Raw genomic sequence first — 21,753 nt, 5'->3', positions numbered from 1 at the left:
CCATTTTCAGAACAAGCTGCTAATGTGCGTGGTTGTAATCGTCTAGTCGTTTATCCCTTGTTGTTGTCTCTCCCAATGCTACTGTCCCTCAATTATTCCTTCCCTGCTAGCCTGCTCAGAACTGGTTCAGATCGAGACACTGTCCTCCCTCAATCTTCCCAGAGGACACCAGATCCCATCCAATAGTAAACACATGGCTGGAGTAGCATCAGCAGACTCAAAGTACATTCCACCCAGAAGGTGAAGACCTCGACAGATGAACATATGAACATAGCTGATGAACTGAGAGCTCCCTAGGATCACTACACTGTCCTTACCCATTCAAGAAAAATGAGTCAGAAAGAAGCAGAGATCCACAAGCCAGGAATACAGTCCACACCAGGCTGTAACTGCAATCACTGATCTCTCCTTTCTTGACAAGGAGGCTTTGTATAACTTGCCAGAATCCCTCCAGGACAACACAATTCACAGAAAGTCACAGTGTCAGGCAGAGGAATCCCTAAGTGTGTGAAAAATCTCAGGAAAAAAAACCAACTCATATTTAAAACACAAGAGACCCATGGCAGAAGAGGCACATGCCTCAGGAATCCCAGGTCTCTGACAGCACTAGCAGTGTACCACCAGAACAAACCACAACACTTCTGCTCCTCTCTGCAGAAGTAGCTGTGTCTCTGCAACTGAGTTCCTGATCTCAGCATACGTGGAAGAACAGAAAGGCTCGTCAGCAGTGTGAGAAGGAAGTAAAAGATATAAATATTGAATGAAAGAGACAATAAATCTCTCACAGGTACCAAAATCCTCCCCTCAAGACGGCATTCACAACAACTGCACAGTGGGAAAGATCTGGGAGTTGAGGGCACAGAATTAGCCCAAACTAAACAGTCTGCAACAGCAATTCTGATGACAGTTCCATAAGATGCAGTCCAACAGCTCAAAAGGGATTCTACTGGCACTCACTTGTGTTCATCATTCAGGATGTGGACTTTGAAGGTGCGAGGCTGGACCTCTTTGGAGTCATAATCAGCAGGAAGGTTTTCAGGTGCTGGGAGCCACATGTTGAATTCTGCTAGCCAGTTTTGGAGTGTATTCACCTGAAAAAATTAGCCATGGAAGGATTAAAAACCCCATTTGAGTCGCTCCTGTTTTTAAGAACAAAAATGAGAATAGGGAATGACAGCCAGCCACGCCCAGACAGAAGGAGCAGACTACAGCATGCAAACTCTGGGACACAGGGAATGAAAGAGGGAGAAGAAGAGCAAGGGTATGATGGAGCTTCATGTGAGACAGGACACTAATCAATCTTCTCTACACAAAGAAAGTAGTAGTGCAAGGAAGCCCCTCAGCCAGACCCTCACATGGCTACTTACAGGTACAATGGCAAGAACAGTCTTTGCTTCTGTGTGCCGGAAAAGTACATCCAAGAAAGAGATGACCTGTATGGTCTTGCCCAGGCCCATGCTATGTGCTAAAATACACCCAAACCCACTGCTGGTTTTAAATCTCTCCAAGGACTCGACCAAGTTGTCATACAGGAATCGGATCCCACCAATCTAGACAGAAAAGTAGAAAAGGTATTAGAATGGTGGGAGAACAAAACCAAGATGGGTGCGTATTTACAGAGCAGCAAGCCCATCAGAATTGCATAACCGTGAAAATAAAATATAAAGGGGTTGTTTCAAGTTTACTACAGTAATCAAGGAAAGGCTCAGAACATCACTGGGTTTAGATACTTATAAAATTTCCTGAGAATATACTAATAAATCAAAATTCATTTGCAGACAGAGAATCTGAATTGGGGTTGATTAGTTTGTTTATAAATATAATTGTATTTTTAAAATGTTCATCTAAATATGCAAAAGTCTGATGATAACAATAGCCAAAGTTATACATAGCCCTGGCCTTTCTTTAATTTGTCCTTATCATTTGACTGTCCATGACAGCCACTACCACAACCAGACTGGACACAGAGCTCACCAAAGAACTTCTGCTGAGACTACAAGACAGGCTTGCCTGAATTCATTGCATTTTCAAGGTTAATAGAGCCTACCTGATGAGGTTTTACTGCATGTGCAAGCTGGGGAGCCAGGAAAATGTCCTCCTCATTTGGTGGATGATTGATGTTGACAATGACTTGCCCCAGAGCATCTGACTGATTTAAGGCATCATTCACATGAGAGCCACTGCTCTCTTCACTGCCATCCTCCTCCCCTTCATTGCCAGAGTCACTGCTGTCCACAATTTGGAGGGCATCATCCTCTCCCGAACTCAGCTCAATCACTTCTGTAAAGTAACCAAAACAGGAGAGAATAAGGGCAAAGGTTAACTTGACATCAGGGTTAATCATGCATGGAAAAAAATCATATAAAGAAAATAAGGCTACCACCTTTTGCAATTCCACACTGGCCTAATGGCCTATTCTGAACAAGCAAGCACAACAGAGGCACACACCAGGCTCCTCAGACCAGTATATAAAAGCATGAGTTTCCCTGAGTTTCCCCATGTTTCAGAGAACATTAATTTGGGCTGATCCAAAGAGAACATGAGACAGTTTCTGTAAGCGTTTTATGGTCTCCTCCATATGTCCTCTTAACTCCCAAACCCAGATATGCATTTTATCTGTTCATACAATGTCTAAGGACCACCAAGGAAATCAGGAGGAAGTGCTCTACCAGAGCGGTATAAAGGAGTCAGGTTAGATCCATTTGGGACAAGGGACACAAAACCCACTTTCAGTTGCAGACCCAAATATTTAGATCCTCCTTTTATACACGGCAGATGATGCCACATCTCATGTAAGCATTCTTCATCAGAGCACTTAGCAAAATTAAGTGCATTTATAAAGTAGCAATAAACACAAGTTTGCAAGAGTGCCTGACTGGCCATTTTATAAGTGTCAGTTTAGGACTCGAAGGCCAGAACTGTAGACCAACAGGTCTACAAAAATCTGAAGTGATTCACTACTGGAGCATCTGACTAAATGGAAACAGGAGACTTGGGGCTAAATAAACAGCAAATTGTGAGAAGACCAGGCTGAGGCAATTGGTCACTTACCATCTTTAATGCTATTTTTTCCTTTAGCATCATCTTCACTGCCACTGCTGGTACTATCTAGGCAGATCACTTCCTCAGCCAGGACCTGAGGGGGGAGCTGGGTAGCCTCTGCTGTTCTGAAAACGATGTCCTCTACAAACATAAATTACAAACAATAAGTAATTCATAATAATGGGGAAGGAGACAAAACTGTTCAAAAACCAGACAGTATTTCCTTCCACTTTTGCTCCAATAACTTAGTCCTGGAATTTTCCATAACAGACTCTCACTGTCTACAATACTGCTATGACTCAGCTTCCTGGGTCACAATCTCCTCCTTTCTCAATATGCCAAAACAATAGTCCATTGCTGATGGCACCCTCTCTATTGCATGCCCTGGCTGGGCACACTGACCACGCAACATGCTAAAGTCCATTTTTTCCTTTTTTTTTTTTCCTTCTTCTTTTTTTTGGCTCTCAGAAGTAAAAGCTGTTTTTCATCCAGCAGAGAAAGTACCAACTGCTGAAGGGATGATAACTGCCCTTTGTTAGTAGGGACACTGTAATAATTATATCCCACATACCATAAACAACGTTTGCTGATCAAGACCATTTGTTTGTGTGTTTAAGCATTGCCATGCGGGGAGAAAGGCTAGCTAACAGGGCCAAATAAGCACCGCTGCAGTGACTCAGCCAGCAACGACGTTCTTCTGGGGCTGCAACCTGCTCTGCAACAGTTAAAGTGCTTTAAATAGCTCTTATTCCTTCCCCCCCATGTAAAAATGTTTTGAACACTTGCACTTAAGGGAGAATATACATTTTCTCAAGAGGCAAAGTCAACTCAAGAACTCCCAACACCTTCCAACTGCACTTCTCTGCCCTTTACACTAGTCTGAGAGGCTGTGCCATAAATTAGATCAGTGAAATGATCCAGGTTAGAAGACAATGCAAGATGACATATTGACCGAAAGACAAGGGTGATGCTTAACCATTTACACTGCCTACTATTTCACTGCTTGCTGAAACATGCAAGAAAGGACAAGGTTACATCATGAACATATGTGCACGCAGTCTATTGCTCCACTACCCCTAGTACCAGAGCCATGCATTACCAACCAGACCATTCACAGTACAAATAAGATCTGGACCAAGGACATCACATTTCTGTCAAGTACATTGCTTTAAGCTTTCATGCTGTTGAAAAGACAAGAGAGACCTGTTTCAGCACCCTGCTTACACACAATTAACTTGGCAAAATATCTTCAACAAAAGTGACCTGGTACCTTTTACCATACAGCCACAGCATCTTGATTCAGAACTAGCTCAGAAGTGGAACTGACTACGTTGAGCCAAAAGGGGTTTGGAACTGTTGTTTCAAGAGTTTACACCTGAAAGTCCAAGTGCAGCATAGAATCATAGAATGGTTTGGGTTGGAACGGACCTTTAAAGCTTATCTCGTCCAACCCCTCTGCAATGAGCAGGGACATCTTCAACTAGATCAGCTTGCCCAAAGCCTCATCCAACCTGACCTCGAATGTTTCCAGGGATGGGGCATCTACCACCTCTCTGGGCAACCTGTGTCAGTGTTTCACCACCCTCATCATAAAAAATTTCTTCCTTGTATCTAGTCTGAATCTACCTTCTTTTAGTTTAAAACCATTACCCCTTGTCCTATCATGGACAAGCATAGCATTCCCATCTTCTTCATTCAGTTTCTATCCTTAAAAAAATATTGCTTCAGGTGGCATTCCCACTGCTTACCAGGAAGAAACTCTAGGGGTACAGTTGGTATAGTGGCTGGATAATCCTTCCGCTGCTGCTCTAGCCGTTTCCTTCTCTCCAACTCTTCCTGCTGGGCTGCTTTTGTCACGGCTTCCAGTTGGTCCTCACGCAACAGCTTTCTGAACACAGGAGCAAAGAGAGAAATGTGATTTGGTTACACTCGGAACAATTTCTTCCAAAAATGTGAATGGCTGTACAGCTGGCTCAAAAGATGATTGACAAGCTCCAGGTAGTCTGTCAGATACACAGGCTAGAAACATCATCATCAAAAGCTATAGACAAATTTTACAGCTATTTCAAGACTGTGCTTCCCAGCTACAGGTAACACGACTATTGGTCAAGGAAAAGACAGAAGTTTGACAGAAGGAAAATAATGAAAGGAGGAAAAATGTGAGTGGGTAAGTATATACTTAAACTAGGTTATCACAGACTAGTTCTTCTGTCTGAAAGGATGTTATTTATTGCTATGCAGTTTATAAACAGAAATGCACAAAGTCATGCAAAGAAGATATATGGGAAGAAAAGGCATCAATTCTTCCCCCATGAAAAATCATCTCCCTGATTCTCCTCTGTCATAGTATTTTCAGAAACTAGGATCTCTAATTGCTTTAACAATTGTTTCAAAGGATGCTCTCAAAGCACCTTACCTTTACAGGTAATTTTCATTACTTCCAAATGTGGGGACAAATTCCTGTGCAGGTCACAGGAGACAAGACCACAGACAATCAATGTGATTGGAAGCCAAGCTCAAACTTTTATTAGCAAGCAAGCCCTTATATACTGTTGTGCATTCTAAAAATAGCAGCAAGCCCTTATATACTGTTGTGCATTCTAAAAATAGCTCCCCTCAGTACTTTCCAAACACATTGCTGCTCGTAGCCAGTAGATAAGTTCCTGCTTTTGCAATTCCAAAAGGGATCTTCTTTATCAGTCTTTTCCTTAACAATCACACTCTTTTCTTCTGGCCTTCTTGTAACTATTTCTTGCTTTTAGACGTCGTTAATCTTTTGACCCGAGTGCTGGTTGTACTTTTCCCTTGTCAGTGCGGGTGGAAAATTCAGCAACCCAGCATACGCACCCACATCCAACAGTTACTTTCCCCCTGCTTCAGTTTCACATGTGCAGCCCTGGAAACAAAGGCTCTTTTGCCAGAGGAGAGGTGCAGTACAAGCAGTGGTAAAATCCAGCGCCCTCAAACTGGCCTTTAAATCTACCCAACCCTACATTGCAGGGACATCTCCTCCATCCTACTGAAGTCTCAGTTTCCAAGGTCTACTCAATGGCCATTCCTTCAGCTTTAAGAAAATCAATCTGCACAAGCTTAAATATGAAGCAAAGACCACCAGCACGTTACATACAGGGCAAAAGAGACATTGCTGCCACAGGAGTTCCTGCTCCATTATGACTCCTCTGAGAATTTTAGATCCCCTAGAACAAAATTTCATAGCTAATTACCACCTCACAACCTGTCCCAGAATATATGTGGTGACTTACACAATTACTGCTTTATAAAATTCAGGAGAAACTGATTTCCAACATTTCAGTCACCAGTCACAGCATCAGCATTCCTGCCAACAAGTACCCAGGATAGTAGAGGGAAGAACTGTATTTTAGTCTGTTTGCAATAGGATGCCCATCAGCAGATATCTGAAACTGGATGTTTACCTAATGGTGGTACTATTTTTCAATTACATGTCTTAAAAGCCAGCAGCAAATACACAATTTTTGCAGTATATTCCATAACCAAATATTCGCTCTTCTGAAATACCAAACAAGTCTGCACCCACATACAGTACTCCAGTCTGAGATCATACTACTCCCACTGGTGAAATCCTAAGGTTTTGGAAAAGAAAAGCCATCTGGTTCGCTGGCAGTGGCAAAAATGTAGCTCAGAAGCAACGTCCAGAAATTCTGTTTTTACCCAAAGGGCTATATAGGACCCTAGCTTTTTCTGTCCTGCTGCTGCTTACCTTATGTTCCTCCGCATGTGAGATGGTTTTTGAGCCCTCTTCTTTTTGGTGTCCTCAGAGGCCAGGCTCTTGTGCTGGTTCTGCAAGAGTCGCTCTGCCCGCTCACTCTGAGATGAGGTAGTTGAAGTAGAGCGCTGCCATTCTCCATCCTCCGCATGTTCAACATGGTCACCGCTGAACACAGCTTCCTGGGGTTGGTCTGAAAAGACAAGGAGGTAATGACATGAGAACAACTGTGACAGGCTGGCAACTGGCTTTTACACGAGCATTCATCAGGATTTGAGCTGAATGGGAACCAACAATCCCTGTTGTCACTCGTTTGCAAGCATGTTTCTCTGAGGGTCAAAACTGGGGTCCTTTCCAACAGCCACCGCTCAAAGAGCGTTAAAAAGTTTTACAGTGAAGGGTCTGTTCCCAGTGAAAGCCAAGACTAACGCCACTCAACACAGCCCAAAAGTGTCCTGACAAGAAAACAAGGCAAAATTATTTCAGTCCATGAGGAGCACTTGCTGCCCCTAAGGGACTGTTTTCCTACAGGGGCCCAATGAACTCTGATTAAAACACAGAACACAAATCTCTTTTTCTTTCTTTCACAGCATTCAAGTGGGGCAGAAATTTCCATTTATGTGACACCTGTGTAACCATCTTCCAAGTTAACAGAACATACCATGCAAGAGGTTATCTGGTTCAAACACTAGATCATGGCTTAGCAGGCAGCTCAGTGGTTTTATCACCAGGCTCCACTCATTATTTAAATGGTAATTTCTGGCAAGCTTTTTCAAAAACAAAAAGTGACAATACTCTTTCCACACTATAAATCACACGTTTTCCTTTTTCTCTGCATTCTCTTATTTTCAGACTTCCATTAGTGGCTGATTTCATTCTTAAAGCACTATGTGAAATGACACCTTGTTCTATGTGACATTTTGCTCTTCAACAGGCTGCCAGTGACCAAACTAATGCTTGCAGAGCACAGAAAGGAAATGTTTCTGTTCAAAAGCTTCCCTTGAAGTAAACTGTTTCTGACAAGCCTTGTAATAGCTTCTTTGAAGCATCTTGTCCCCTTGTGTCAGGCAAAGAGATACCCTGAACCTCATCTTATAATCAGCTTTCTTGCTTATACTGTGTATCTGAGCTAATGACCGAATTGAAATGACAATTAGACAGAACTTTGAAGGAAAGAAGACATCAGTGCAGAAGAATGTGGCTGATTAAGTAATACAGAACTAACAAGCATCACATTGTGACTCCATGGGATCTGGAGACAAAGAACATCCCTTCTCAAAAAGCTGGGAGCTTAAATGAAGGATGCATCAGTGCAGCATGTTGCATGTACAGGCACCTCTGCAGCTGCCACATTTAATATGCCTATTAAATTAACCTTATCACCAGTATCACCTCTTAAAATTGAGATGACAAGAACTAGATTCACACCTTGGTCAAAAGCACCAACTGTGCAAGCTTCCTCTCCAGACATCCCACCAGGCCTGCCCCAGCATTTGCTTGAAGTCTATGTCAGAATCCATTTAGGACTTCAGGGCTCACCCCACCATGGACTAATACAAGCAGAGCAGCTCAAACACTTCTGTGAACATCAGTCCCAGCAAGTCCTACACATACTGGAAAAACAGGTATCCACAATTTATGGGATGAAACAGATCTCACGATGAATGCAAGAGTTATGTTGCATGTGAAGATAAAGGCAAAGGGGTTTGCTGCTACAATCACGGTAGTTCTCCTACCACTGCCAAGGTCTTGGAGCTGTGTCCTTCCCACCATGACTCCTTAAACTTACAAGCTCAGACATCACACATCACATTCACTTGCAGACAGAGAACTGTGCTGGGAATAAACCCAGTTTCCTGGGCTTCCCAGACAACAGCTCTGCTATTTGAGCTACAGACACATTTCAGTCACATTACCTGCAATTCTTCAGCACTGTTTCCTTCCCCCCACCCCTCTGGACTCCTGGTTATATAACTAGATCAAAAGATTGGATGAAATAGGGCAAAGGGAAGCAGGGAGGCTGCACACGTGATCACATTCTCCCAGATGAGTCATTAAAGCAGTGACTATCCCGAGACAAACAGTGCCATGGTTACATTGCTGCCATCTCACCCTGGGCCCAGGGGACCTTGACAAGACATCGGAGAGCAAAGTCATGCTGTTTGGAAGAGGAAGCACTTCCCTCCCCATGTTACCTCCAGCAGTGACTCTGCCACCCTCACTGTGCCAGGAAAGAGTGCCTTCAGGACGAGGGTGATGTTAACAAAATCCAAAGGCTCAGAAACCCAAAGGTAAGGCCATTACATGTCTCCTCTCTATGTTTTCATATTTGTTGTGCAATCCCTATGTAGATCATTCCACCTCTGCATTTTACCTTTTCTTTCCTCCTAATCATATGTAATACAAGTGATGAAACCTACACACAGCTGGATCAGACAGGTTTTTTTAAAATATAATTCTCATCTGACCAGGAGCCTGAAGCCCAAAATCTGATGATAAATTTGGTCCTGCACTGAGTACAGGCCCTCATCTGCCACAGCCACGTCTGCTCAGCCTGGTGTTTGTCCTGCCAATACAAGTTCTGAGGTGAGGAACACAATCTGTGCCTCAGCCCACATTCCTGACACATACGCATCTAGATACCGAGATCTCTTCTACACTAGTGACAGTACCAAACATCACACTGATTCAGTGTGGTGGGATTCAGAGGACAGCCAGCTTCCTGAGGCTGGTCCCATCCTTGCCACTACAATGAATAAAGCTGCTTTTCACAAAGCTTAGCTAACACAATGATAAAAATCACAAGTCTAACCATGCAACAGCTCCCACCACACCTGCGACATGAGCTGGCAGTTGCTAGCAGGAACTGTTTTGTTGCTGTTTTGTATTAAACTCCTCATTGTGTACACAGCCTAAATCTTACTGCATATAAGAAGTGAGGCTCCCTGCTGCAGCCACGTGGCTGTGCTCAAGCATGGTGAGCTCCAAGCTGTGTAACTGGGAGCCACACTGGAACAGAAACGCATTAAGAAACAGTAACTACACACACAAAACCCTATTTTGTATAAGAACAGGTTTAGTCTTTGGGTTGGAGGGAGTGTGGGAACAGCCTTGTTGAACAGGTCCCATCAGGTAATCAATGGAATAAGTCCTGCCCCAATTTTGCCAAGCCTACATCTACAACAGAAATGCAATTATGGTTTTGTAACAAGAGCTCAACACACTACTCTGACATGGCTATACAAGTAGCTTTTTACACAACACAAAAATTCATCAGCCATGTTTGCATGTTGACAACTGCCTGATCATGCTTAAGCTGTTAGTGCACTCTAGGAAGACCTGGGCAGTTACCCACTTTGCCTCAGTGCAAAAGCGTTGCCACCAGCCCATGGGTAACAACCCAGCACAGCCTTGCACAGGGAGATCAGCCACATGTGCCCAAGCTGGGCAAAAGAGCAGGCCGAAGTCTGCTCAGCAGAAGACAGCCATGGGTCAGTCGTGGTCGCCAACGAGGATGTAAAGCCATCCCATGCTTACCCACTGTGGGCACTCAGAATCAGCTGGAACACCAACTGCTGGGTTCACAGCAGCTGTTACATGTTTTGCACTGTGCTCACCAGAAGAGGCACCAGATCTAGAAAGAGGCTTTCCTGAGGGTAGTGGTGATAGCATCAATGCAGACAGTGAGCTTGTCAAGCAGCTGCTCCTTCAGGTGGGTTATAGCTCTCCATCTGAGGGGTCCCCAGGCAGTTCCCACCAGTCCTCAGTTATAGACACCTGCACACACTCAGGCACTCTGTCCTGCAAGGTACCCTGAATGCCAAGAGGGGCACAACTATCCTTTCTCATGCACTTTTTGAGTTTAAAATGTGCCTGCACCATCACAACCCAATAGACCGGATTACAGCACGTCTCTGGTTTGTGCTGCAGACCAGGGGTTGCCAGTTTTCTTTGCTCACCACCCCCAGCTGTACATACAAGCAGGGGGAGGTGTTTGGCTTCTCGACCGACACTTGTGAATTACAGTTTAGAAGTCTCTGCAAGGAAAAGAGTCGTGACTGCTCTGTATGACTCTGCCTCATATGCTCCCTATGTGGTGTGACTGCCAGAGCTGCCCCTAAACACTGCACACAGGTGTGACTCATGATGCATAACACAGCAAAAGATTTATTCCACAGTCAGCCACTTCCTGTTGCACCCAAGCTTATGAAACTCACCTCATCACCTCCTTCTTGCAGAATACTCTCAAACTTTCCTTAAAACAGCACGGGATGCAGCCTGAAGAATATTCTCTAGGATCTTTGATTCAGCAGTGAATTGCTCTCAACACCTGAGCCTGCTCTGCAGAGAGGCTCAGGTTGCTGTGAAGTGTCATGAAGCAGCAGGTACATTTTTTTTGAGGTGCAAGATTTCTGCAACCAACACGGTCTTCTCCTGACACTGAGGTGTGTGAGAAACAGTGTTACAGCTGCATCCAATCTCCACACTCCAAGGCAAACCTCAATAAGTCCAAGTGTGTGCGCATACACAAGTAAACATCCACAGTTCAGACCTAGCAACGGTCCAACACTCCTAGGAGTACAGAAATTGCCATTCAGGACAAGACCCGAGGGTCCCCTACCTGAGGCTGCTGCACAAGAAGGTCCCAGAGACCCCTCAGTGGACAAAACACTGTGTAAGATGGTTAGTTCCTTGCCTCCTCAGTTACTAGCTAGCTAACGTGGCTAGCTAGAGGTACACCCTCCTCCTGGGAAGCCAACTTCTCTGCCAGGGTAGCTCCAATGACTCCAGGGAAGGCATACCACTGAAAACCAGATGCTTGTTTATTTCTAAAAATCATTTCACTATGGAAACCCAGGATACCAAATAGCATTATTTTGCTGAGTCTTTGGGAATTATTTCCTACCCTAAGGACAGGGATGTGCATGCATGGTGAGGAAGGTAGCTGCATGCAGAGCAGCGAGGAGTTAATTCTCGCTTTGGGAGCTCTCTTTTGTCCTGCACAAAGAGCAAGGAGCAGTTAAATATTATTGCAGGCCTTCTGGGAACTTCCATGCAGTTTGTGGGCAATAGCTTGTCAGAGACTAGCTAGTACTAGCTAGTACTACTACAGCCGGTACTGAGCTGTCAAAGCAAGAATAGGAGGAGCACTGAGGGATGGCACAAGACTAATTGCACAGCTCCAGCTGCAACACTCGCAGTCACTGACACACTGAACTACAACTGTGCCAAAGGCTAGAGAAGCAACTGCAGAGCAAACCTGACTGCAAAGGCACTGACAGGCTGGAAGATGTTCTCTGGGGTTATGTGATGTTCTCCCAGTGCATTGGGCACTGGAGAGGTGTGTAGGCGATGCCAGAGTTCAACTGTAGTTGTCACCCAAAGAACAGCAGTTCTCTAGCTGCAGCACAGCAATCATCTCAGAGGCTGGCAACAGAATGCTCTGGTTCATTCTGTATTCAGCTGTGGAATATAAATTAAACATGTTCAGAATATTCTCTCCTTGTATGCAACTGGTGCAGCTGTTGCATGGACGCCACGTAAGAAGGAAGGAGAGGTGTCTGCACAGAGCACCCTCTCACAGAGGCAGCATTACAAAAACACTTGAGCACCCCAAGGTTGGAGGCAGGAAATTCCTTTTGAAACCCCTCAAGGATGGTGTAGGCAAAAGCGAAGATCAGAATCCCTTCCTCCAGGCCCCACCTGTGCAACATCTAGGAGAGCCACAAAGCCCCCTCCCAGGGCTTGACACACATCAACACCTGGTTCCTTCCTCCCAGAGCACCAGGAAAGCCACCCTGTGTGGGGGACGCAGTGGGACACAGCCCCTCTGGGGACTCAGGGCCATGGCTACCCCCTGCAGCCCCTACCAGTGCAGCTAATTAGCAACAAGACTTTGTTCTGCTCAGAAAATAATCAGGCTCAGTCTTCGATGGCAGGACGCCCCTCCCAGCCACAACTGCTTAACAAAGCCCTAATTATGTAAGCATTACATAAGCCGGCACACCTACCCCCCCGCGCCGCAGCACCCGCCTGGCCGCGCTCCCCGCCAGCATGCCGGGACCCCGCCGCCAGCAGGCACCCACTCGCTGACAGCACAAGAGCCAGCGCTGAGCCCTCCGAGATGGGATCGGCCTTTTGTCTATGCTGGTGGTTTCTCTCATGCACGGAGCACTCCTGTCCTCGTCTGGGTGCCCCCCGCAGACGTCCTCCCCTTGCCAGGGCCATGGCTGTGGGGAGCTCCCAGGCCAGGCGTGTTGCGCACCAGCCCAGAGGGCAGCGGGACCTGCAGCCCCCAGCCCCTCGCTGCATGCTGTCCCCGCTCGACTCCAGCAAAACACAGCCCACTGATCGGAGGAATGACCGATTTCCACCATTGCTCTCGCCCCAGCTCTGCCGCCGGCTGCAGTGGTTGGTGTCCTGCTGAGTCACAGCCACAGTACTGCAAGACACAAAGGCATCTTTCGGGCTGAGCCTGCCCAGCCCCAGAGCTTGCCTGCTCCCGGGGAAAGCTTCCCTCGCCTGTCAAACGGCACGTACATCAGCTCTAACATCTTCATTCCTGTTGCTGATTTATCTAGGAGTTATCCACCTCAGGTCTGTTGTTCATACTTGTCACTGTAACCAGACACAGACTGTCATATTGGTATAACAAATAGCACTGCTTGAAGTCTGAGTAACACATTTTTCACTTCTCTAGATATCTGTAGAGCCATCAGTCACTGTGGGTTCAAGACACCTATGTGGAATCTGCAGATTGCTGGTGAGAGATGACAGGCTGCCTCCATCCCTGGCCCAGGACCAGAGGATGGAGGGGAGAGACGTGAAATGAGCTCTGAAGAAAACATTCCCAGCACAGGCTCTGTGGGCCAGAGCACGGGGAGGGAGCCAGACCTGGAACACACAAAAGCCAAACCCATCTCCAGACTCCTCCTTGGGCAGGAAGTAAGCCCCAATCGATGGAAAACTTTAAAAGATAAATTATAAGGCAGCACTGCCCTTCCTTTTTTTCCTTCAGAGGTCTTTCAGTGTATCAGTTACTGATGAGGTTATGCTGCAGAATAAAACTCCTTTCCCGGCCCGAAGGAATCCTTCAGGAACAAAAGGCAGCAGAATTGAAGGGCAGGAGCAAGGAAGATACCACCCAAAAACCAAAGGGAAAGGAAGCAGCCAAGAAGTGCCGAGAGGCAAACTGGAACATCAAACAGCCAACTTTGGTGACAGACAACATACCTCCTAGCTCTGAGATTATGCAAGCAGAACCAGGCCCCAAATACCCAAGAGCTCTTGTTCTGGCCAGGCCTCAACACTGCGGACGCTGAGACCCAGGTTACATAAACACCAAAGAGCACTTATATAACCATTGTATGGCACGGGCTTGCAGCCACCGGCACCCTGCGCCGCCGGAGCGTGGCAGGTAGCTGCTCCGGGCAGCCCCGCGCCCAGCAGCTGCGCCCAGCCCCTTCGGGACCTCGCTCTCATCCCTGCACAAGCCCCCCAATGCAGCCCAGGCGGGGTGCCCATCAGGTTGTTTTCCCTCTCGCAGGCACCACAGAGGAAAGGTCGATGGTTACTCTGGAGCACTGGGCAATCTCATGTCCACTTCCAGCTCTGATACGTTCAAAGGAGGGTTGTGAAATTTCAAATCAAACATTTTCATAGTGCTTTGAGATGGCAAGAATCAGAAAAATGCAGAATGCTGCTACCTGGCATCACTCTTCTAGATATATAATCAAAATGACTTTTCCCAAGAAAAGTCCTCAAACCTAAAATGTAAACTGCCTCCTCTGCACGAGCTCCCCCGCCCCCCCCCCCCCGCCCCGACACTGGAAGCGTTAGTCAAGACAGGGAAACAAAGCCAGGAAACGCACCCGTTAAGGTAGCAAGTGAAGCAGGGATGGGTTACATTTGTCCTTTAGCTGGGGGTGTGAGAGAGCAACCGAGTTACATAAAACTACTGCACCAGAGTCAGGAAGTGTTTCAGGCTGAGGGCTGGGAAGTTTTCAACAAGCTGCACACAGGAGGCAACTGAAACCTCCCTTTTCTGGTTACCCCAGTTAACTAGTAACCCAGAATATAGTTTTGCCAACCAGATTACAAAAATTACCATAGGGATCTAAACCACAAGTAACTGGATTTAACCATCAGACCTTACTTATTTTCACAATAGTTCAGAACTTAAAAAAAATTAACAAGTCTGCTCTATTCTGTTAAGGTGGGTAAATACTGATTTAGGTAACAAATATAAATTTCTCCTCCCAACTTCAGAAAATAGATGCATACGGGGGCTTGACATGTTCCCAGCACAGTGAATCCAGCTGGCTGCTACCATGACTCTTCTAGGGATGAATTTCAGGGACTAAGAAAAGAGGACGAGTAGGGGAGCAAGCATTCTGCATTATGCAATGATTACATAAGCATTAGTTTACACTAGGTAGCTGGGAGTTGTGGCATTAGCTTTACACCAGGATACCCTCAGAGCAATGAGAAATAATAAAGAAGGGATTATTGCTGCCACACGCTTCCAAGGCCACCAAAATGGCAAACAAACAACAAGCACAAGCTGAACCTTAATCTCTGCCTCAAGCCTTCACCATAGCTTCGTTCAGGACCTGTTAACAGGGACGGGGCAGACAACAGCTGATACTCACTCCTAGTTTATAAGAGCAGCATGGGAAATAATCCCAGCGTAAAGCATCCTTCAGCATCTGAGTGCTCCTTTGTTGTTGCTCACGATGGCAATGGTACAAGAGAGGAGAGATTTCAGAATTATAATACCTGGCATTTCCACTCTAGTTCAGTGTCAAAGGAGTTCACAAGCATGACACTGTCCTCACAATAACCTGTGAAACACCCTCCTGCCCATCTTGCAGAGGAGGAAACTAAGGAAAAGAAATCAGGTAGGCATCAGTAACTACCAAGTTGTTGGCTCCTTGTCCTATGCTCTGACCAACAGGCTCTCTTTCCTCTCCTGAAATATAATTTCCTACTTGGAAAAACAAAACATAGTTGTGGATTTTTTTAGAACTGTAACAAAGCACAGAACTTCAGCTGCATTCCCTTATTCTGCTTCAGCCTCTAAAGTAATTTCAGAGGAATTTTAAAGGACTCTGTTTAATGAGGGAGGCATCACTTGGGAGAAAAATGCAAATTGTTGAGTTTGAGCCTGTGTGCCACTGCATTCCACTGGCACTTCTCCCATCAAGTGCAGCCAGAAAAGTGACCAAGAGCACTGGAGAAAGCTAATAAGACCAGGATGAAACATCATCACTCAAAGGACAATCTGTTTCTAGTTTTCCTTTACAAAATATTGGTGCTGCTTTGTGTGCTGCTAAAGGAGTTTGACAAAGGGTTGCAAAGTTGGTCATAGCAATCAGACTCTCACAAATTGAAGTAACAATGTCACAAGGACATCCTCACCCAAAATACGTAACACCCCAAAAGCTAAGCCCTTTACAGCCTGGAAAAAAGACAAGCACTGCTTCCTTCAGAGGGCTGCTAAAATTACAACTACCTCTACAGTAAAAAAAGAAGCATATGTGAATATGGGGAAGAGACAGGGCTCTTTAACTATGGGACATTTTTCTTACAGGGCAACAGCTTCTTTTCAAATGGGCTATAGGTAGTGTACTGCAAAAAACCTTGATACTAGCTGGTGGGTGCTGCCATAAAAATAATTAAAATCCTCTCTGACTTTCCAGAAACATTTATAAAATAATAAACAGATAGCACAGCACTGCATATACAAGCACTTGCTACTTTGTACACCCCAAAGAAGTGTTCAGGCACCTAGAGTGAGAAAAAGCCATGTAAACCAGAGAGGAAAAGAAATACTGACCAGTGGTTGAAGCATAAACACAGGGAAGAACATGATGCCTCAGTTCTGCCCCAGACTCACTCTGTGACCTTGTGCAGTTTTATCACCCTTTCTGGGCACAAGGTGGCTATGGAGAAGTGGGACAGAGACCTTCCTGGATCCACCAGCCAGAGCATAACCACATTAGATCAGTTACAAATGCTTCCTCAAACAGAGATAACTTTCCCACTGGTAGAGCAGACTGTGATAAACCTTGACCCAGACTTTATAACTTGATGAGCAATGCTGTACAAGGAGATTTATTTGCATTCTTGATCTCTTACATTTTTACAAATGACCCAAAAATACCTTTCCACCCCCAATTTTTGGAAGACCTCTAACCTCGCATTCTCCTTCCACCTATGACCTACAGTCTCATTTCCAAAAACATCTTCCCCTCCCCTGTCTTCTCTTTTTATACCTATTATCTAGACTGAGTTACATAAGCCACTTGTATCACCCAGATTCCTCATTTATCCAAACTAATTTTGTGTCGTAATTCCTTTCTCTTCTCAGTTCACACTCCCAGAATTTGCTTCTTTGTCCTGCCACCGCAACCAGAGAAATAAAAAAGCAAGAAAAGATGGATTATTTTTTTTTTTTGCTAGAATCCACTCCTCCCACCAATGGACAATAAATGCTGCATGGTTTATTTCTATAAAAACTCCTCATGAAGACCACACTGCATTGGACTCCTATAATAAAGGAGAAACACAGAGCTGGAAGTTCTGGGGACCATTTTTGACCAGCCTATTAAATTCATAGCACGAACTCTGGAGGTATTTGCCACGTGTTCAGGACAAGGTGGAAGAAGCTTGGCATGCCCGAGTACCTGACCTCAAAGTAACACGTTAAATTACAAATTTAGAAAGTTCTTCAAATCTGAACAAAGTTTTTTCTCCAACACATAACATCATCCCACCAGCAAGCAAACTAAGTGGCAGCCATCCCGAAACTGTAAACTTTTATTAGGGTTTCACCAGCATCTTCCATTTGATGGGAGAAAAAAAAGAAAAGCCAAGTAGCTCTTAGTCTGTTAGGCACTAATTAGGGGATCTGGAGCAAGCAGCAACAGCTCTGCCTGGTGCCCAGACTGCTGCCCAGTCAGCAAGTCACCAAATATTTCACTGACAAGAGAAGCCTTTAAAACTCTTATTGAGTAGGATGTTGGGGTAAAGTATGCCCAAAAAGTTGAAGGGGGTAGGGGAGAGGACACTAGATATAAAATCATACTGATATTAACAGTTGCCTCCTCTCTTGCTAAAAATTACTTTTGCAGCATTACAATATGACAGCAGCAGAAACAGTAACAGCCAGACCCAGAATGTGGTATCACCAAAGCACATTAAAAGGACAAAGAAAGAATGAGCTTCCTTCTCATATCACCTCCATCAAACTAACAAGCACTGCAAGACTCTGAAAATTCAACCATTTCCATCCTTGCCAGGTAGGCAGCAAATTAAAACCAGAGCCCCTGAGTCTCAGTTCCTGATGGACTTTGCTACCTACTCCTGAGTAGGGTGCTCCTGCACAGGGGATGGTCTGTAACAGGAAAGCAAGAAGGAACAGAAAAAGGGGGGGGAAGGGGAGGGGGGGCGGGGATGGGAGGGGGGGGCAGTTTCTGGAACAAAAAACCACGAAAAAACAACCTGTGTCCTACCTGGAAATTGCTGAGACTCATCCAAGAGTAACATGCTGCTCAGTGCACTGAGGCAAGACCTCTGCCCACGACTCTGCCCCAACACTTGTTCAATGTGGCCGCACGCTCTCAGCCCTTCTGCTATTCTTGTCTCAGGGTCTTCAGGACAAAAGTTTCCAGTCACTCCCGACAACTCGTTATCTCTGCCCGCAGCCCAGTGAGCACTAAATCCACGCTCACTGGCTGTTCAGTTCACAAGCGGGAAATGCTTCCTGATAAAACAGTCCAGGGTACAGGCAGGGAAACCTGCACTTAAGGTTTCTGAAAATAACTTTGGTAAATAGCTCCTAGTGCTTGAATCCACCCAGCCAGTGTGACGGGAATCAGTACGCATATATCCTCCCTGCACCCAGCCGAGACGGACCAGGGTCACTGTTATATAACTAGTTAAATATGCCTCGTGTTCAGCCTAAATAAAAATTGTCACTACCTCCTCCCCTGCTTGGAGAGTCAAACAACACAGCCCTGCCCGAGGTAGCTGCTGCTCCACTGGGGACCAATGCCTGGAGCTGCGCTGCCTGGCCGGTTTGGCTTCGGTATGTGTTCCCAAACAGTGGGAGCAACCTCGGTTACGCCTGGGAAGAGTTTTAAAAGAGAGAAGAAGAGCAGGGAGGCTGAGTGGGTGTGTACGGGGGAGGTCTCTCTCCTCTTGAGTGGAGGAGCTGCACGCCGTCCAGATCGGATCAGATCCCATTCACTCAGCCCGTGATCCAGTTCAACTAGTGGCAGAGACCAAGACTGAGAATAAAATAAAAATCCTTACATAACCATTCAGGCTCTGGCGGGGCCCCGTGCAAGGGGAATCCCAACAGACAACAGGATGTTCAGAGCAGGAGACACACGGGACCATAATCCCACTTCCAAGTTTCACAGCACAAAAGAAAAAGAGTGGGGGAATGAGTTGCAAAAAGAAGTACAGCCTTTTTGGCTTTGAAAACAATCTTGTTATCTGAGATTTTATGAACTATTTGCATGATGCCTACTATCTTCCAAGAAACCTGGACAACTGAGACTGAAACCTGAGCAATTCGATGCGAGCGGGTAACCTGTTTGCACAGTAACAGTTGAAAAAGCATCCTGTTCACTTCATTAAATCAGCAGCTGGTACGGCACTACTAGTCTGCAGAAGGCTCTCTGTGCAGCAAATGGACTATGAATGAGATTTCCCAGTTTTTAGGAAACAACCTGTCAGAATTTGTGGAGTGCAAGCTTATTCTAAGCAAGCCTTCCTCCCATCATCCATCTGCATCAGAAGGACAGGTACAGGAGAGAATAAGTAAATACAGGACAGATTAAGTACTTTAAAGTTGTGGTTGAACCCCTGAAGGCTAACCATCATGCCTAACCTTCTTCCGTGCTACAGAGACTTTCTCCATGCCCAATTCCCTTCACAGGCATACCCAACGGCCAGTAACAAACAGCAAACCTGGGCTGATAGACACGTAATTAAATCAGCCCGCTCCTAGAGAGCATTTGTCCATATAATGAAGTCAGCTCTTTGCTTGAAACAACTGGCAAGTGAGAGTCAGGAAAACCAGGACGGGCACAAGAAGCCTGAAGCAGGCTGTGTCTGAACAGCCCTGGCACAGATCTGCATGACTCCAGGACAATGAGCTGTGCTTGTAACAGTAAAGGTTGATCTAAAGGTCTGCAAACACAGCCAGGGCAGAGCCCCGTTACCCTTTGTGTGACTCCAGCCATTTTTGTTAGACCTTTTATTTGAGAAGGTGGTAGATCACAGTGAATGCTTGCTACCATCAAAACATACTCATTGCTTCAGGGTACATCACAACTTTGAAACAAACCCAAGGTGCTATTTTCATAATTAGAGCCACATAAATTTTACCAAAGTAAAAATGAACTGTACTAAAATTAAGAGACTCAGTAACAAGACAGCCTTTCACCTATGTCACAGATTCAAATAGCCTGGCTGGTACACAAGAACAACAGTGTTTATCAAGGGGGGAAAGAGGGACAAATATATTAAGAAAAGTACATAGCCGAGGACCTTGCAGCAGGCCTTATAAGGACTTTGTAGGGTTTGAATAAATAACCAAACATGACCTCAGCATCTGACCTAACTGATTTATGAAACTGGGAAGCAAGATTTAAAGACAAGTATTTGTGTATATACAACTGGGTAGTTTCCAAGGCACGCTTATTACAGCAATCAAGCATGAGAAAATGGAAGTTCAATACACTGGGGGAAACAGGCAACCTGTACCTTTTCCTGCACACAGCAATAAAAAGGGAATTTCCTTCTTCACTTTAGTGTGCAAAATGCAAAGGAACTTTTCTAGCTTTTCTACTCACGACAGCCTACTGGTGAGGCCATCACTGTTAGCCATGATAAATACGTATTCACACAGCCAAGAATTAGATCTGCCAGAAACAGTCAGTTTATAAAATGATCTCCTCATGGAAGGTAATCTTGTTATAGATAAGCCCATTTACTGAATAGCTTTCCTGTGAGGCCAGCCTTTCTAGTAAAGAATGCTCTCCCTCCCCTACAGAGTCTGGAATCTTACCTAGCTGTCATACCTCACCTATCTCACGCTCAAACCACAAGCTCTTTGCAATGGTATGACTGTGCTATACATCAGAAGACGCTTCTCAAGACACTGTTGTCACTTGAGAGGTTCCCTTGCAAACATTGGAGATTCCCCTGTTAAAAAAAAAAAAATCACTATAAAGTTTGTATTTTCCTAGAGCATCAAGATAAAGGCCCTTCACAACATAGGTTTTATTCAACTGACAAGTCTTTTCAGCAGCAATGTCAGCATCCCTGAGCACTGTAAATTCATCAGGGTTAAAACTCACACCTAAATCTGCCTACACACACACGAAGCTCAATTGAAGTTTTTCAGGACAGTCTCCTCTGTATAGCAGAGAACACTGGAGATGGGGGGACAGAAATTAAACGAAACTCAAGTGTTCAACTGTAAAGTTTCAACAAAATATCCCAAAACATATCACAGGTGACTCTCCTTCCCCATTCTTTCAAGCCAGTAGCTCCTTCCCCACCCCCATGCCTATTCTCCACCTTGAGTCTAGTTCTCTCAAACCCACTGCTCCCTGCTCACTCTGCAGGCTGAGCAGCTCTGGGACTGCTCAGCACTGACCTGATCCAAGCCCACCAAGTGCGGCACTGGTGAGAAGCACTGGATCCATAGTGTGCCACCATGCTCTCAGTCCCTGCAAGCCAGGGTGGTTCCCTTCTCTCCAGTGACTGCCCTGGGTGCTGTTCACCCTCATCATCACCCTGTAGTGCAGTCCCTTCCCCATCCCACAGCTTTCTCACAGGCATGTTCCACATCCACCAGCTGCTTCTGCACACCCCACTGATCTCCAACAAGTAGAGAAGCTGCCTACAAATATGAATTGTAAGTTATCAAACACAAACTAGGCTTG

The 21,753-nt window shown here is 45.4% G+C and overlaps 1 protein-coding gene across 4 annotated transcripts in view; it reads right to left on the bottom strand.

Annotated features, from left to right (window-relative positions):
* The window catches only part of RAD54L2 (RAD54 like 2), a 71,886-nt gene that overhangs the window by 16,952 nt on the left and 33,181 nt on the right, over positions 1–21,753 (bottom strand). For 3 of the 4 annotated variants that reach the window (XM_074836511.1, XM_074836508.1, XM_074836510.1), the window contains exons 3-8: positions 6,782–6,980; positions 4,791–4,930; positions 3,052–3,183; positions 2,048–2,280; positions 1,368–1,550; positions 958–1,091 (exon numbers count right to left, since the gene is read on the bottom strand). In XM_074836511.1, the coding sequence (XP_074692612.1) occupies positions 958–1,091; positions 1,368–1,550; positions 2,048–2,280; positions 3,052–3,183; positions 4,791–4,930; positions 6,782–6,980 (1,021 nt within the window). Of the gene's footprint in view, positions 1–957; positions 1,092–1,367; positions 1,551–2,047; positions 2,281–3,051; positions 3,184–4,790; positions 4,931–6,781; positions 6,981–18,303; positions 18,716–21,753 lie in introns of those variants that run through there. The other variant, XM_074836509.1, reaches the window with a different exon arrangement.

Source organism: Strix aluco, chromosome 11 (genome assembly GCF_031877795.1).
Source record: "Strix aluco isolate bStrAlu1 chromosome 11, bStrAlu1.hap1, whole genome shotgun sequence".
NCBI classification, from domain to species: Eukaryota; Metazoa; Chordata; class Aves; order Strigiformes; family Strigidae; genus Strix; species Strix aluco.
Note: the sequence above shows the minus strand (reverse complement) of the source record. Positions and strands in the feature narration are given on the sequence as shown.